At 43.6% G+C, this 14009-nt stretch overlaps 1 protein-coding gene across 3 annotated transcripts in view; it reads left to right on the forward strand.

Annotated features, from left to right (window-relative positions):
* The window catches only part of NFATC1 (nuclear factor of activated T cells 1), a 115616-nt gene that overhangs the window by 39355 nt on the left and 62252 nt on the right, over window positions 1-14009 (forward strand). For all 3 annotated transcript variants that reach the window (XM_062569872.1, XM_062569873.1, XM_062569874.1), the window contains exons 4-6: window positions 2608-2810; window positions 5954-6126; window positions 8713-8853. In XM_062569872.1, coding sequence (XP_062425856.1) covers window positions 2608-2810; window positions 5954-6126; window positions 8713-8853 — 517 coding nt within the window. The remainder of the gene's footprint in view (window positions 1-2607; window positions 2811-5953; window positions 6127-8712; window positions 8854-14009) is intronic.

Consider the following 14009-nt stretch of genomic DNA (forward strand, 5'->3'; position numbering starts at 1 on the left):
GAGCCGGTGCCCGGCGCGGGGCTGGGCGAGGACGGGTCTTTCCGCGTGGCCCCGGCGGCATGAGAGCCGCCCTGTTTCGGGTGGTCGGGCTCTGCGGTCGCCCGTGAAGCGCTCGGCCTTGCTCCTGGTGCGCGGGCGTGAGCGCTCGCGGCGGGGTCCTACTGCTGCTCCGCCGTGCCTTGTGCTGAGGAAGGCGAGGAGGGCTCGGAGGAGTTAACGAAAACCGTCAAGCGTTCGGGTGCCTCCGTAATGAGCCTCTCCTACGTGCATTAATGAACGGTGGCGTGTCCTCCTGCCTCAGTGTTCACGGTGTGAAAAAACTACAGTACGCCTGATGAGCGATGGAAAGATGTAGGGGTGCAGTTTTCTCCCTCGCTAATGTATTGGTCGTCTAAGGACCTGAAACATTACCATTCTGTATTATTGTTACTAGAAGCATGTTTGATAGCAGTATAAAGGCTTCATGTTTGTGTTTGCATTCAGGAGAAAATCCTGGTGTTCCAGGGTTGAAATGACTTGAGATCCTTGCTCTTCATAACATGGCAGTTGCCAGATGGTAAAACACCCTGGAGAATGAGATCTTACGTTATTATGAAGGCATGAATGGCTTCTTAAACTTTAAAAAGAGAAAAAGCAAGCAAAACATAGTATTTGACACTGATTACACCACTCACTCTCAGCTTTATTTAGATTTGTTTGGACTTGCAAGCCCCGTAAATTAAAAATGTTACTATGCACCGAATTATAATTGATGGTATAATTTTGATATATCAGATTCAGTGATGGTGCAACAGCGGTATGTAACTGATGAAAACATCGCCAGTTCCACCACTGGCAGAGGAAATGAAACCTTTCCCGAAAGTGAGGAGATGTGCTCGGCGATAGCGCCTCTACGGTGACAGCCCACCTTGCCCTTGCTCCTTTGCTTTTCTGTAGTTGCCACATTCTCCCCTAGGGATGGAGCCTGACAGCGAATGAGTTGGAGATGATTATTTTTTCTAAGACTTCTTTCCCAGCATCGGGTGACAGAGTTAGGAAATGGAGCAGCTGTGGGAAACAACAGCTTTATTTTGCCTGCGCTTAGGAGATGGAAGCCCAGAGCCCATGGGCATCCACACAAAGCTTTACTCAATCTGGTTGAGGTACCAATAACACCGAAAAAGTGGTGGCCTCAGTTCAGCCCCAGTTCTGCTGAAGGCTGCAGCAGCCTGTGCCAGTTCCTGGGTTCGTACCTGGGTGTCAGCCACGCTACGAGCTCTGTGTCGCTCCTGCTGGGACTAAAGGCACTGGGGCTACCTGGCTGCAGTAAAGGTGTTGTGGACCCTGCTCTGACAGTGAAAACAGGCCAAAGACATCAATGAGAGGAAGCCCTAAAGCCTCTGCCTGCCCAGCGCACGTTTTGCATGCAGCAGCAGGCTCTGCTTGGCATCGCGCTAGCAGCGTGAGCCATCACCAGCTCCAGCTCACCCAGTGTCTGCCAATTTTAGCCAGACACTAGAGCAGACGTAGCCAATTAGGAGGTTTCCTCCCACTCCGTGCCTTCCTCATCTGCCACTCAGATGGGTCCGCTGAGCTCACCCCTCCTGGCCCTGAGTGCGGCCAAGCCCCGTCTCTGAGACCCTCAGAGGCTGAAGGTGACAAATCAACCAGGTGAGCCAAACCGGCAGCTGTTGAGCTAAATTTGTCTCTGCTTGAAGCCAGCCGTTGCTAGTGAGAATCTATGGTATTCTCATTCTTTGCTGAGTTTAGGTTGGCCTTCATTTAAATCCCAAACTACGTGTAGAGCTAAAGGGAGCTGATTTTTTGGAAAAGTGGGCTGTTAACTGCCACAAGAGCAGGGTGTGTTAAATTTGGTCAGATACCCAGATTGTGTCCCAAGCAGATATTCTCCTTTGCAGCAGGATAAATCCAGAGTAACTTCTTCAGCACAGCTGACTGACACTGTGCTGGGCGAGATCAGATTCTGCTTCTGATCCCTCCGCAGCGCGTAGCAGAAATAACTCTCTTGACGTCGGAGTGGTCACTATAACATGGATGTGGTTCAAGTCAGACCTAGTAGCTTCAATGAGATTTTTGCGCAATTATACAAGAATTTGATACACACGGTGAGCAACTAGTCTTGTACGCATGATCTATCTCCATTCTATTCCAAGCAGTATTTACCAGCATAAAAAAAAGCATCCTAAACAGCAGCCTGCTGTTGGCTAGTGGGACATCCCTGGAAGTTCAGAGATGAGCAGTGGCCCTTTCCAATGGCAAGCCCGTTGGCTTTGCCATCCTCAGTAATATGCGGGAACATTAACTTTGTTGTTTGTTGGACGCTGCCAGGGAATTTACGCGAAGTTTTGTATGCACGTACCAGGGGTGTTCAAAAGCTAACCCCGTCTGAAGTGCCTCAGGTCATTTCAAATAATGAGACATTTTCTGAGTGTACCTTTTTATTGTACCAATATTATGTTACAGGAAAAATTGAAGGGGGGAACTTAACACATAGCACCTGTCACAAGTTCTCTCCTTGAATTAGACTCTCTTGCTTATAAAAATTTAATTGATTCCTAGCAGTTTATGTGTATGGTGCTCAGTGGGCGTTTTCTGTTCTCTTGCCAGCTACATGGTTACTTAGAAAGTGAGCCGCTCACTCTACAGCTGTTCATTGGGACTGCAGACGACCGCCTGCTGCGACCCCATGCTTTCTACCAGGTTCATCGAATCACGGGGAAGACCGTTTCCACCACCAGCCACGAAACAATACTTTCCAACACCAAAGTCTTGGAAATTCCACTTCTTCCAGAGAACAACATGAGAGCAATGTAAGACCCGGACACTATCTGACTGCTTAGCAGTTTCCTCTTGGTCTTATCTGGTCCACTTGATTTCTTCTATTCTTTTTTTTTTTTTCTCTTGTACGCTACTTTCTGCCTTCTGGTTTTTTTTAGGAAATCTCTCTATAACAGTAGGTTTTCACAGGTTTGTTAGGAAAAAACTGCACTTAATCAGCTTAACAACAAAACGAACTTTGCAAATATTTATGACAACTGATGGCTTTCATTCTAGAGTTTCAGCCAATGTGCTTATTTGCCATTTAAAATAAGTATCTCAGTTACCAAGCTGTAAATATCTCCTACCTCAGCTCCTGCATTTAGTTTCTAAATATGACACCTCTTACTCCTGTATGCACTAGCGCAAGGAACAGAGTCTACTGAAATTTCTCTTTGGATTTCAAGGCAATCTCTTAGGCAGCACTTCCAAATAATCTAGCATTTGCGGAGACAAATAAAACCACTCTTACTCGTTATACAATGAAAACTAGCATTTTGCAATGTCGTTTATTTAGAAGTCATTTAGAGCTAAACAAGTAAAGTTTGTATGACTTATAGACCGCTGTTATTAAACTGTGTTAAGTTTAGTCTTATGAAAAAAGCAGGCATCAACATCTAAAAATCTCTGAAGTGATAGGACTTTGAATGATAATTAAGCGGTCTATAGAACCATTACACACAAGTGAATTTCACTGTAGGGTTGTGCAGAAAAGGTGAGATTTTCTTCTGTGAATGCAATATACGTGAGAGCCTCCACATCATTTAATACCTTGAATTTAAATGGTCCTAACCCTTACTGAGTTTTCTGCCTTGGCATGAATTTGTTTGTGAATATGTGCTTCTAAATGTGTGTGTGTGTGTCTAAATATATATGCGTATGTATCTACATGCATATGTGCATGTATGCGTATGTGTTTGTGTATATTTATAGGTAGATAGAAATATGGGTAGGTAGATGGGCAGAAGGCAAGGAAGGAAGGAAGGAAGAAATCCTGGCCCAAAGACTATCCCAGACCAAAGACTATGGGAAAATCTGCTCTAAGATCAGGATATCACTCCTGTTATTCGTACGCTGTTTTCTGCACTTCGACAAAGTGAAAAATGATATCAAACATCTGAAGTCCTTCTGCACGTAGCAGTTATTAGAAGCTGGTTTGCAGCATCATGTACAACATGCCCTAGAGTACATCATGTAACTGTAAGAGCTAGAATGGGGTTAACTGCATTGCCTGCAAGGGTTAGGGTGATCAGTTAAGGTGCAAGGACCTCTGTCCTTTTATTTTGTTATAGGCATGACAAGCCTGCAAAATCATTGGCCACATTTTCTGTCACTGAAAGCTGGCACAACTCCACTGAAGTTACTGAAAATTTCACCTATTTGTATCAGTGGAATATTTATTTGGCCCTTTATTTACCCAATTTGAGTACTATTTTTGGCCATCTAGGAATGTTATTACTGTTCCCATCATCTTTCTCCTTATAATAAAGGTAGTTACACAGTTTGGGAGCCAAACTGAATATTTTCATGACCTGCGTGCCAGATTGTAGTAAAGCTCTCTCAAGAACCACAAACAATGCTTTGGCATATATAAGCCTTACACGTCAGTAGTCTAAAACCTCATGTAGCGTTAACAATGAATTGAAATTTGGAGCCAAGCACTTCTCTCGCAGATACTTTGTGTATTTAGGCATTGATTCAGCAAAGCCCTGAAGCTTGTGCACGTTCAAATACTCCTGTTGATTTTAGACTTTAATGTCTGTGACTTACGAGCCTGAATTTAAGTGCTTTATCTTGTCTGAAGTTTACAATGAAGCCTAAATTAATTGATGTTAAATATTTTTTTTATTTTACAACTGTTGCTATAAAAGAGGCAGTAGCTAGTAGTACACTTTATTCTGCATTGTATGAATGTTCTTACAGAATTTTGATGTAAGTACAAACACTTCATAATTCTTATGGCTTCATTTGTAAATATGTGTTGTTAAGCTTTAATACGCTCATTAGGTTCTTTGATTATATCAGCAAGGGCCTTTGTTACTCTGAAATCCATGCTTTAGAAGGAACTCAGATCAAAAATAGACTGCCATAGTTCTTTGCAGTTTGCTTCAGAACTGAGCTTCAAAGGTCTGGAGGGAGAATTAAACTGTTTGAATGCATTTACATGCATGCTGACTTATTTAATCTATGTGCAAAATAAAATTACACTATGCATATTCAGTGTAATAAAATGCATACCAGAGATCTGTAGCCAGAAGAAATTGCCATGCATGCTTTGTAGTCATGGCCAAAGCAGAGATATTTTTGTAGTGGGTTTTTTGAGTGCCTATGTTTATGTATCTTTTGTTCTGTGAACTAACTTCCTCTTTTGAAATTTGCTTTGACAAAAATTCCAACTTGTGGGCCTATCCACAAGCACACCCCCCCCAAAAAAAAAAAACTGATGGTAGAGGGAGAGAGGTCAGAAATGGTAGTAGTTTGTTCTGACTAAAGACATTTTTCTCCCCAAGGTAGAGAGGGAGGACCCTGAGTTCACGTTTTTCGTGCAGAGCCTCAGTTCAACACTCCTTTTAAGAGTCTTTCCAATTCCATTCAAAGACAAATTCACAGCAAAACTGGCCTCCATGAGAGCTAGGCTTATTAACAAACGTTTTCATAACTTTACTCTAAATCATGAAATATTTAAGACCAATTTAGCCATAACAGGTGAAATTACAAGTATCCCTATGGTAACACTTGGCATAATACTGTGTCATCCCGTGGGCTTTCCTAGCCTCAGTTGCTGCTTCTTGGGGCTTTAGTTAGTCCTAAACTCCATCCTTACAGAAGGTTTTGAGGAAGGAAGATTTTTGGGGTTTCTTCCTTTTGGAACTGAACTGAAAACTAACAGCCCAAATTTACAAGCGGTTAGTACCTGTTACTACAGAGAGCCCCAGCAGAGATACTTGTGGGTGTATGTCATAGGCTAAATGATGAGCTGAAGTGTTTAATCTGGTCATTGGGCTCCATGTAAGAACTCCGATGCCTGACTCAGATTTTGAAGAAAAAAACATAAAGGAGAGAGAGGAGAAACCGTAAAGCTGTGTCTTTCTGGAGTTCAAAGGAACTGAATTGCTCTGTGTTTCGCTTTGGACAGCATTGACTGTGCTGGAATATTAAAACTGAGAAATTCTGACATTGAGCTGCGGAAGGGAGAAACGGACATCGGGCGGAAGAACACGCGAGTGCGCCTGGTCTTCCGAGTTCACATCCCGCAGTCCAACGGGAGAACTCTGTCTCTGCAGGTGGCCTCCAACCCTATCGAGTGCTGTAAGTAGCAACAGCTGTCTCTCTCCTGCCGGGGGTTGTGCCGCTTGATGCACAATCTTTGTCCGTTCACATGCTAACCATGGCTTTTGCTTTACCCATTTATTTCGTGAACCTTGCTCTACTGCTTAAGAAGATGTATGTATTTTTTTAAAAAAATACCCATTTATAGAAGAAATGTGTAGCTTTCTGTTCATTGAATTTTGTAAGGAAGAACACACCTAGAAGTAGAATTGTGTTAAACTGATAGCTGATCTGGAAGTGAGAAGATTTGGGGTTTTGGTGCCTCCCTGATGTAGGAGTTTTGGAAGGCTCTCATGGACTGTTCACCGCTCACTTTCCAACGTAAAGCAAAAAACACCAAACAAAACCCCAGCCCCTTTGATGAGGAACTAGCAGCATGCTAAAGCTGACACATGAGCACAAGCTGCCTGAGGCTTCAGAAAACCTCCAGAAACTGGATTTCCGCACTGGGGTCTCTTTGATGAAAGAGACTGCTTTTTATCGCTTTACCGCTGCAGTCTCCAAAGACACCTGTATCATTCTGTCTGCCTCCCCCGCCGCCACATACACAAAGCAAAAGCAATTTATTTCATGTCGCTTTAATGTTCCTATACAAATGGTGAAAACTGAATTTCAGTTTAACTCCCATTGCTAACTTGGTGTGCTGGGGGTGATCCAAAAAGTTTTTGAAGATTTCATTGGGTTCAGATTAGCAGATGAAAGCTCATCTGCTTTTTCAGTGAAGATTTGGCCATAGTCCTTACTAGCTTCTTCCTGTTGTCCCACTAAATCACTGTGCAATTCGCAGCGTCCTCTCCCTCTGCAATCTTCTTGAGGGACTGTGTGGCTCTGCTTCACTGCCCCGGGGAAAGTCGCTGTCCCTACTGCACCTCCGCTTCCCTGGCCGTGCCAGGTGAACGCTTCGTACAGGGATGGGGGGAACTGATCTCTAAAAAGTGAATTGTTCTGATGCAACTAGGGTCAGGAGCAATTCATGTCTAGTGGGTATATAAGGGTGGGAAGCTTGTCCCTCTGCCGTTCCCAGGCCAGAGTCCCGTACCTCAAGCCTGGCAGGTCCCCAACCATCCCCAAATGGGATCTCCTTGGAAGCACAGTGCTTTTTCAGGGGCTGTTAGCGGAGAGGCTCCAGGAAGGAGCATCGTTTAATTCCTTTCACAAAAGCGGTGGTAGCCGAGACAGACTTTCAGAGCAGAAGCAACGCTCCATCCTTTGATTTAAAATAGCATTGCTGCCACTCTAAGTCTCTAAGAGAGGCAAAGTTTGTAGAAAAGGGTAGTGCTGCTAGTACAATAGTTATAACCTCCCTCCTTTGGTCATTCATTTAAACAAACAAATGAGCACTGGTGGTGGGAAGGGAGTAGCTTAAAGATAAGGCTATGCTATTAATGAAAAATAGCAGAACCTCCTTACCTATAACAGCTAGACTGGCACAAAGCCATGTCTTCTGTCCAGGGTATGTAAGAGTTCTTTTCTTTTTCTTTCTTTTTCAAGCTAAATTCTCATTCCAGGGCAAGTTCTAGGCTAATGTGTAAAGCAGAAATGCAAGAAGTCATGGTTTCATCCTGCTCTTGTTAAAGTTGATGGGAATTTTGTTTGTCATCTGTAGCAGGATAAGGGCCACAAACTGAATTCATCATGACCTGGTCTTCTGTACAACTATGCCCAGTACAGGAAGCCACTAAGAAGGAAGGTGCTTCTATTTACATCAATGAGTTGCAGTTTTAAGGACTGTGCAATGAGTAGTGTGATGTGCACCTCCTCAAAAGAGCAGAAAAAAAAGAGAAAAATAGGCACAAGCGTTATTTCCAGTGCAGAATGTGGAATAAGCTCATGCCAAAAACTTCATGCATCTCTTAGTGCATGTGACACCAGGAGGAACCACGTAATCTGGATAAAATATCACATCATCCCTTAAAGCAGGCATGCAAGCTCAGTATCGCAGTTGAGAGTGATAAAATATGTGCCACAGGAATACAGGATTCTGTTTGCATGATCCACATGCGTTTTGGCATTCAGGTGCTGGTGGAAATGCACTGTCTAAGCTGTGAACTTCTACTGGGTTGTGAGGCCTGTGGCTGCTACTGAAAGACGATTAGCAGAATTGAAATACTGAATATAGTGACTAGAACATAGTTTGGACATGGATGGTCTTGTCTTCTTTTGTGCCTTGTAAACACATGACATGTATAGAATAGGTTAAGCAATCATTTGGCTGTCCGAGAGAAATTAGTTTAAAATGATTAAATAAACAAAATACTTTTTGAAGTAGTATAGATCAAGATGACTTTTAAAATTAAACAGCTTATTCTTTCTGTGATCCTTTTTGATGTGTAATGCTATATTTAATAATAGTATTGTTTACTATCAAGGCACTTAACTGACCATATTTGCTGCAGACCTTCTGACCTCTCTTTGTTTCTGTATCAAACTCAGCTTATCTTATGAAGGTAAACATTAAGTTACTTACTAATGCAGTATTTACTTTTGTGTGTGTGTGTTTGTGGCTGCTTTTTTTTTTTTCTTTTCCTTTTTTTTTTCCATTTTTTTCTTTTTATAACTCCCCAGCTCAGAGATCTGCCCAGGAACTGCCTCTGGTGGAGAAGCAAAGTATTGACAACTTTCCTGTTATTGGAGGGAAAAAAATGATACTGACTGGCCATAACTTTCTGCAAGACTCCAAAGTCATCTTTGTGGAGAAAGCACCAGGTATTTCCTTTCTATCTAGACTCCTGTCTGCTTTCTTCTTGCTCTTTGAAAATCTTAAAAAAAGACAGATTGTTTGCCAAATGATGATAGCATAAACCCTGTAATCACATTTCTTTTGCATGTAATAATAATACGTTTTCCATGTCACTGGGCAAAGCTGTGAAAGTAATCTGAGCCATGCTTCGTGCTGAAGTTTTGCACAATAGCCGTTGTGGTTACAGGTAGATGATAGTGACAATGAAAGTCAAATTTGGCATTTGTTTTTGTAGCAAACCACAGTAGTACCTGGTAGGATTTTTTATTATTGTTACAGAAATAACAATAGTGTGCTAAGCCTCTTGTAGCGTTTCCGTGTAAAATCTACAGGATGATGCAGCTTGTTAAACCTTTTCAGAATTTGTGGAAGAGGAAGCAGTAACGGTGATAGTGCGTGTGTACACCTTTTTTTGTGGTTAATTTTTGGATGGCAGTAGAGGCCTTTGAAGTCGTAGAGCAAATACAAACCCTTGAAGAGCTCCGACAGCTTACAAGCCGTTCGTTAAGGAGGACTTGCCGCGCAGACTCATTCATTCAAAGGCAAAGTCGGCTCGGGGGGTGAGGGGCTGTCGCCTCCTCCCGTTTCCGCAGCCCCTCCTCTCCGGGCTTTATTCATGCACTTGGTGATGGGACTGCTATTTTGAGGGAAGGGTCCCCAGCCGAGGCTCCAGGCAGCGTAAGTCGCGGGCTGCCGTTCTTCAGCATCAGGCATGATCTCAGATTTCGGCAGAGGACGGCGGCAGGAGTTGTGGATCACACGGCGGCAGTGCCTAACGCTGCGGAAAAGACAGTGGGAGCGGAGCTGTGAGTCAAAGTCAGGCTCTGAAATGAGATAGTTAAGGATAGTTTTGAGTCTTGTTTTGGAAAGGGTTTCCGTGGCGCTGGCACAAGCTGCGGATTCCTCAGCTGCCGGCCGAAACCCCCCTGAACTTTAAACCGTCTCCTGCGCTCCTCCGGCACGCCGAGTCTCCCGGCCGCGCCAGCACAGGCTCTGGCATGACGTGCGCTTAACCCTCGACGTTCATGGGGTTCCCGTGCCGTTCCCCTGCTGGCGGTACAGTAAGTGGGTGTTGCGGGGAAGGACTCTCACGGTGAGCAGGGGAACCTCTTTACGCGAAGAAATCAAAGTAGATGCGAGTTGACCTCAGGGAAGGCCTTTTTGGTTCTTAATGGGCTTAAAGGAAGAGCAGAAGGCTTCCCCGAATTTCACGGTGGGGTCCTGGTTTGGCATAGTTCAGGCAATCGAAAGTTTATGTTGGTCGGAGGTGGTGTCCCAGCTCTGCAGCAAGAGTAAATCAGGGCAGTTCCTTTGTCCTCTGAGCACTGCTCGGAGCTCAGCAGGGTTGTGCTGGTATTCCCTGGTGAGGAGGCATGGTGAGCCACGTCAAGTCAGGGCTGTGAAAAAGTGAGAATATCCTTTTTGTACCTTAAGAAAGTTATTAAAAAAAAAATGAAAGAGGTATTTCAACTTAAAACAAACTCTGCTCTTTGAATAGGTTTTGGAGAGGGGAGAACGCTGATGTATACTTTATAGTTAAACTTCCTTCCATGTGCAGAAATGGGTTAGTGTGACATTTCAAGAGCAAAAATCCCAGATTTGCCTCATTGCAGGAAGGAAGCCACGTTAACTAGTGCTCTCTTTCATACTTACTTTCTCTCTTCTTTTACTGAGTTGGAAAAATTTTGAAATACCGTATCCCAAAGGATTGTGATTGTGAAGTTACTCACTTGCAGCAGGTAGCACAGTCTGGATACGCACACTATCTGCTTTAGCATTAAATACACAAAAAGTAAAATGTTCACTCTATAGCCCTAAATTATGAAAAAAAAAAAAAAAAAAAAAAAAAAAAAGCAAAACAGGGCCAGCGCTGCACTTCTTAACCAGGTAAATATCTCTCTTGAACAAAATGTATTTGGGACTTCAGGAAGACTGCAGATAAATATTTTATATATTTATATATTATGTGTGACAGATATTTTATATATGTGACATTTTTTAAAAGGTATGAGAAATTAAGAGCATATAGCTGAGCACTGGGCATGCTGGGGAAGTAATGTTTTACTTGATCTGCTCTTGGGGATGTAAATGATCAAGAGGATCTGGAAACCGATGGGGTGAAGTCCTTGGGTGTGTGGGTTGGCAGGATGGCCTGGCACAGGAGTATCTCTTCTCCTTAAGAAAGTCACCTGAGATCCCTCTGCACCCTTGCCCAACCCCCCGGGACGAGGCGGGGAAATGCTGTGGGAGTCAATGGGTAAGCTGGTATCATTGAAAATTAATCAATAGCTTTTGGGAAGTCCGTATTAAAAGGTCAGAGCTGAGACTGTTACCACCCAACGTTGGTAGTAACACGTAGTAGTATCATGGTGGGTTTGTTGTGGTTGCAGGATGGTACTGCTTCGTGCAAGTACGTTTGTAGAGCTCTTAAGGTTGAAAGTGCTCAGCATCACTGGGAATTGCTCAGCCCAGAGGAGTCTCCCAGCTTCCCCACCGCTGATTCATAAGGTGACTGTGTCTCTAGGAACAGCCTACAGAAAGCAATTTTGTGGACTCATCAGGACTGAGAGCTTGCTGGGGATTCACCGATGAGCCATGTGCTGCGCTGCCTGAGACAGCTTGACACATTTAAATCATGCTAGGGGGCTGCATCGTTGTCTTAGTGGCAGTTTTTAAGCAGAGGTATTTAATATCGAATGAAACGCAAAGCGTACCAGCCGTCGCTTTTGAAAACCAGCCGACAGCATTTCTTTCTCATTCAGCTCTTACGTGACTGTGAAAGTAGGTCAAGAGAGGGAATGCCAGCATAGTTTCTCTTTCTTTTAGAAAGCTGGTTATAAACTTTGCTGATTAGCTGGAGACATTCATTATTTTTGCTGCTGCTACTGTTGCTTTTGAGTTCTAAATGGTAGGCACGTTCCTGGTGGGCAGCAGCTGTGTTCAGCTATTACAAAGTAACAGATCACAGGAATAATTGTGATCCGAAAGGGACTGCTCCTCTTGGATGTAACTTAAATATTGGATCATGTGACCATTTTTCTTTCGCCCTTACTCGGGCAAAATCCTCAAGCCGGGAGGTGGTCTGTGCAAGCCGGTCTAATTCGTGCTAGTCTGTGTAGTGGGTTAACACAGTGTTTGGGAATGCTTTTTGGCCATTTGCTTGGGATTTTTTTGTCTTTTTTTGTTTGTTTTTTTTCCGTCTGAATAATGTCTTTAAGTCCTCTTCGCACACTGTGCTCGCTCCGCTGCGTGTTTTTCCAAGCGCGAGTCCCAGGCTGCGCGTCTTCAGGGCTAGCCCTCAGCTGTCGGGCTCCCGGGAGGAATGGCATTATCCCGGCCTCCTCCTCCTCCTCCTCCCGCCTCCGCGGGAGTCTGTCTGAACAATGACTCAGAGCAGAGGGAATCCCTGAAGAATGATCAAATCAATCCTCGAGCTGGCGAGCTGGCGGGGCAGCGCGCGGCTCGCCTTAACCCCTTGCTGACTTCTTCTCGGCTGCAGCTGAAGCGGAGCGAAATGTGCTTAGCGGCACGGCGCTACTGCATCTCTTGCAGGGACAAAAAATGAGGCGACCAAGGGACCGAGATGTAGGGAAAAGCCCATGAAAGGAGTGCCGGGGAGACCTTGTTTGAGAATCATAGAATCAGTAAGGTTGGAAGGGACCTCTGGAGATCATCTAGTCCAACCTCCAGTGATCCCCCGTGGTATGGGGCTGCCCCGAGGTGGAAGGCACCCTTTGAGATAAATAATGAGCCTTTCCAGAAGTGGACTAAAATTTGCTCAAGCCTTTTATGGTACCATAAAAAAAGTTTTGCATGTTGAAGCAAGTCCTTATTTTAAGAGATTCTGGTCAATGTTTTGTTATTTGCACATCAGACCATGTTTTCCAGTCATGAAAGATGGCATAAAATGACTGTCCAAGAAACTTAGCGGTAGTAAAAATGGGAACACCAAACGTGTCTTGAGAGGTTCACTCTTCTAAATTCAGCATTTCGATAGACTGAAGAGTCCCACAATGGCTTTGGCCCTTCAAATTACTGTGATTTTTTTTTCTTTCCCTTTTTCAGTTTCTGTCTCTCTCTCTGTAGTCAGGGTTTTGTCTTCCTGAGTTTCAGAAGTGGTCTGTGAGTCTGCATGTCACAGTTGTTGGGTGCTAGGTGCAAGACATCCAGTAGAAAGCTGTTTTTCAACAGAAGTGTTAGAACTTACTAAATATATGTGTTTGCAACATGTTAGCGGCAAAGATCTTTAATGGCTCTCTGCTGGTATTTACTGTGCAGGCTAAGCATACGTTTTGGTTACAAAAGTGGCTGGAATGAAGTTGATGTTCGTTTATTATGGAAGGCTAGGAAGCAATAAAATGTTTCCTGTCTAACACACTGATCTAAAAGAGTACAGATCTTGATCTAGAATTGCAGTTAATAACTCTAAGTTATATACTTGTTTTTGAACTTTTTATTTAGCTTCTAGGTGCTAAATGTATCAGGCAACAAAAGTCATTAAGAAAGTTTGAAAAAATGCAATAATTTTTTGGAAGTGTGTTTAAAGAGTATATATCTGGCAATTACCTTTTTTGTAAGAATTGCTGCAAATGTCATACATTTGTTTTCAGAGCTGGAATTTGGATGGTAACATGAGTTGCTGAACACAAAGCAGCACAGAAGCCAAACAGAAGTGAGCAGACTGCTGGTTCCTAGTATGTCAGATTAGGACTAGTGATCTATAAGCTAAGCAAAATGGAAAAATCCTAGGGAACAAAATCTTTCTTGTAACTGGCAAATGAAAAGTCAGTGCTCTCCCAAATGCCAAAGCACAGCAAAGTCATGAGTGTTTCTTCATGGCATGCTCTAGGACACTGCAGAGTTGCCCCAAGGTATTTTGAGCATTAAAAAGAGCCTAGCATGAAGGTTTGAAGGGGTTAATTTACCCAGGTCCTCTGTTAGCCCGGACAGTGCTCCTTGCTCCTGCAGCTAGAATGTTTTTGGCACCAGAGGTGGCTCAAGTATTTCTAGACTTCACTAGTTCAGCCAAGTATAGACATACCTAAGAGACCAGGTTAAACTGACGGAAATGTTCATTATTAGTAAGTTGTGATCTATGGGAAGAAATGAGTATTTGGTATAT

Source organism: Rhea pennata, chromosome 2, assembly GCF_028389875.1.
Source record: "Rhea pennata isolate bPtePen1 chromosome 2, bPtePen1.pri, whole genome shotgun sequence".
NCBI lineage: Eukaryota > Metazoa > Chordata > Aves > Rheiformes > Rheidae > Rhea > Rhea pennata.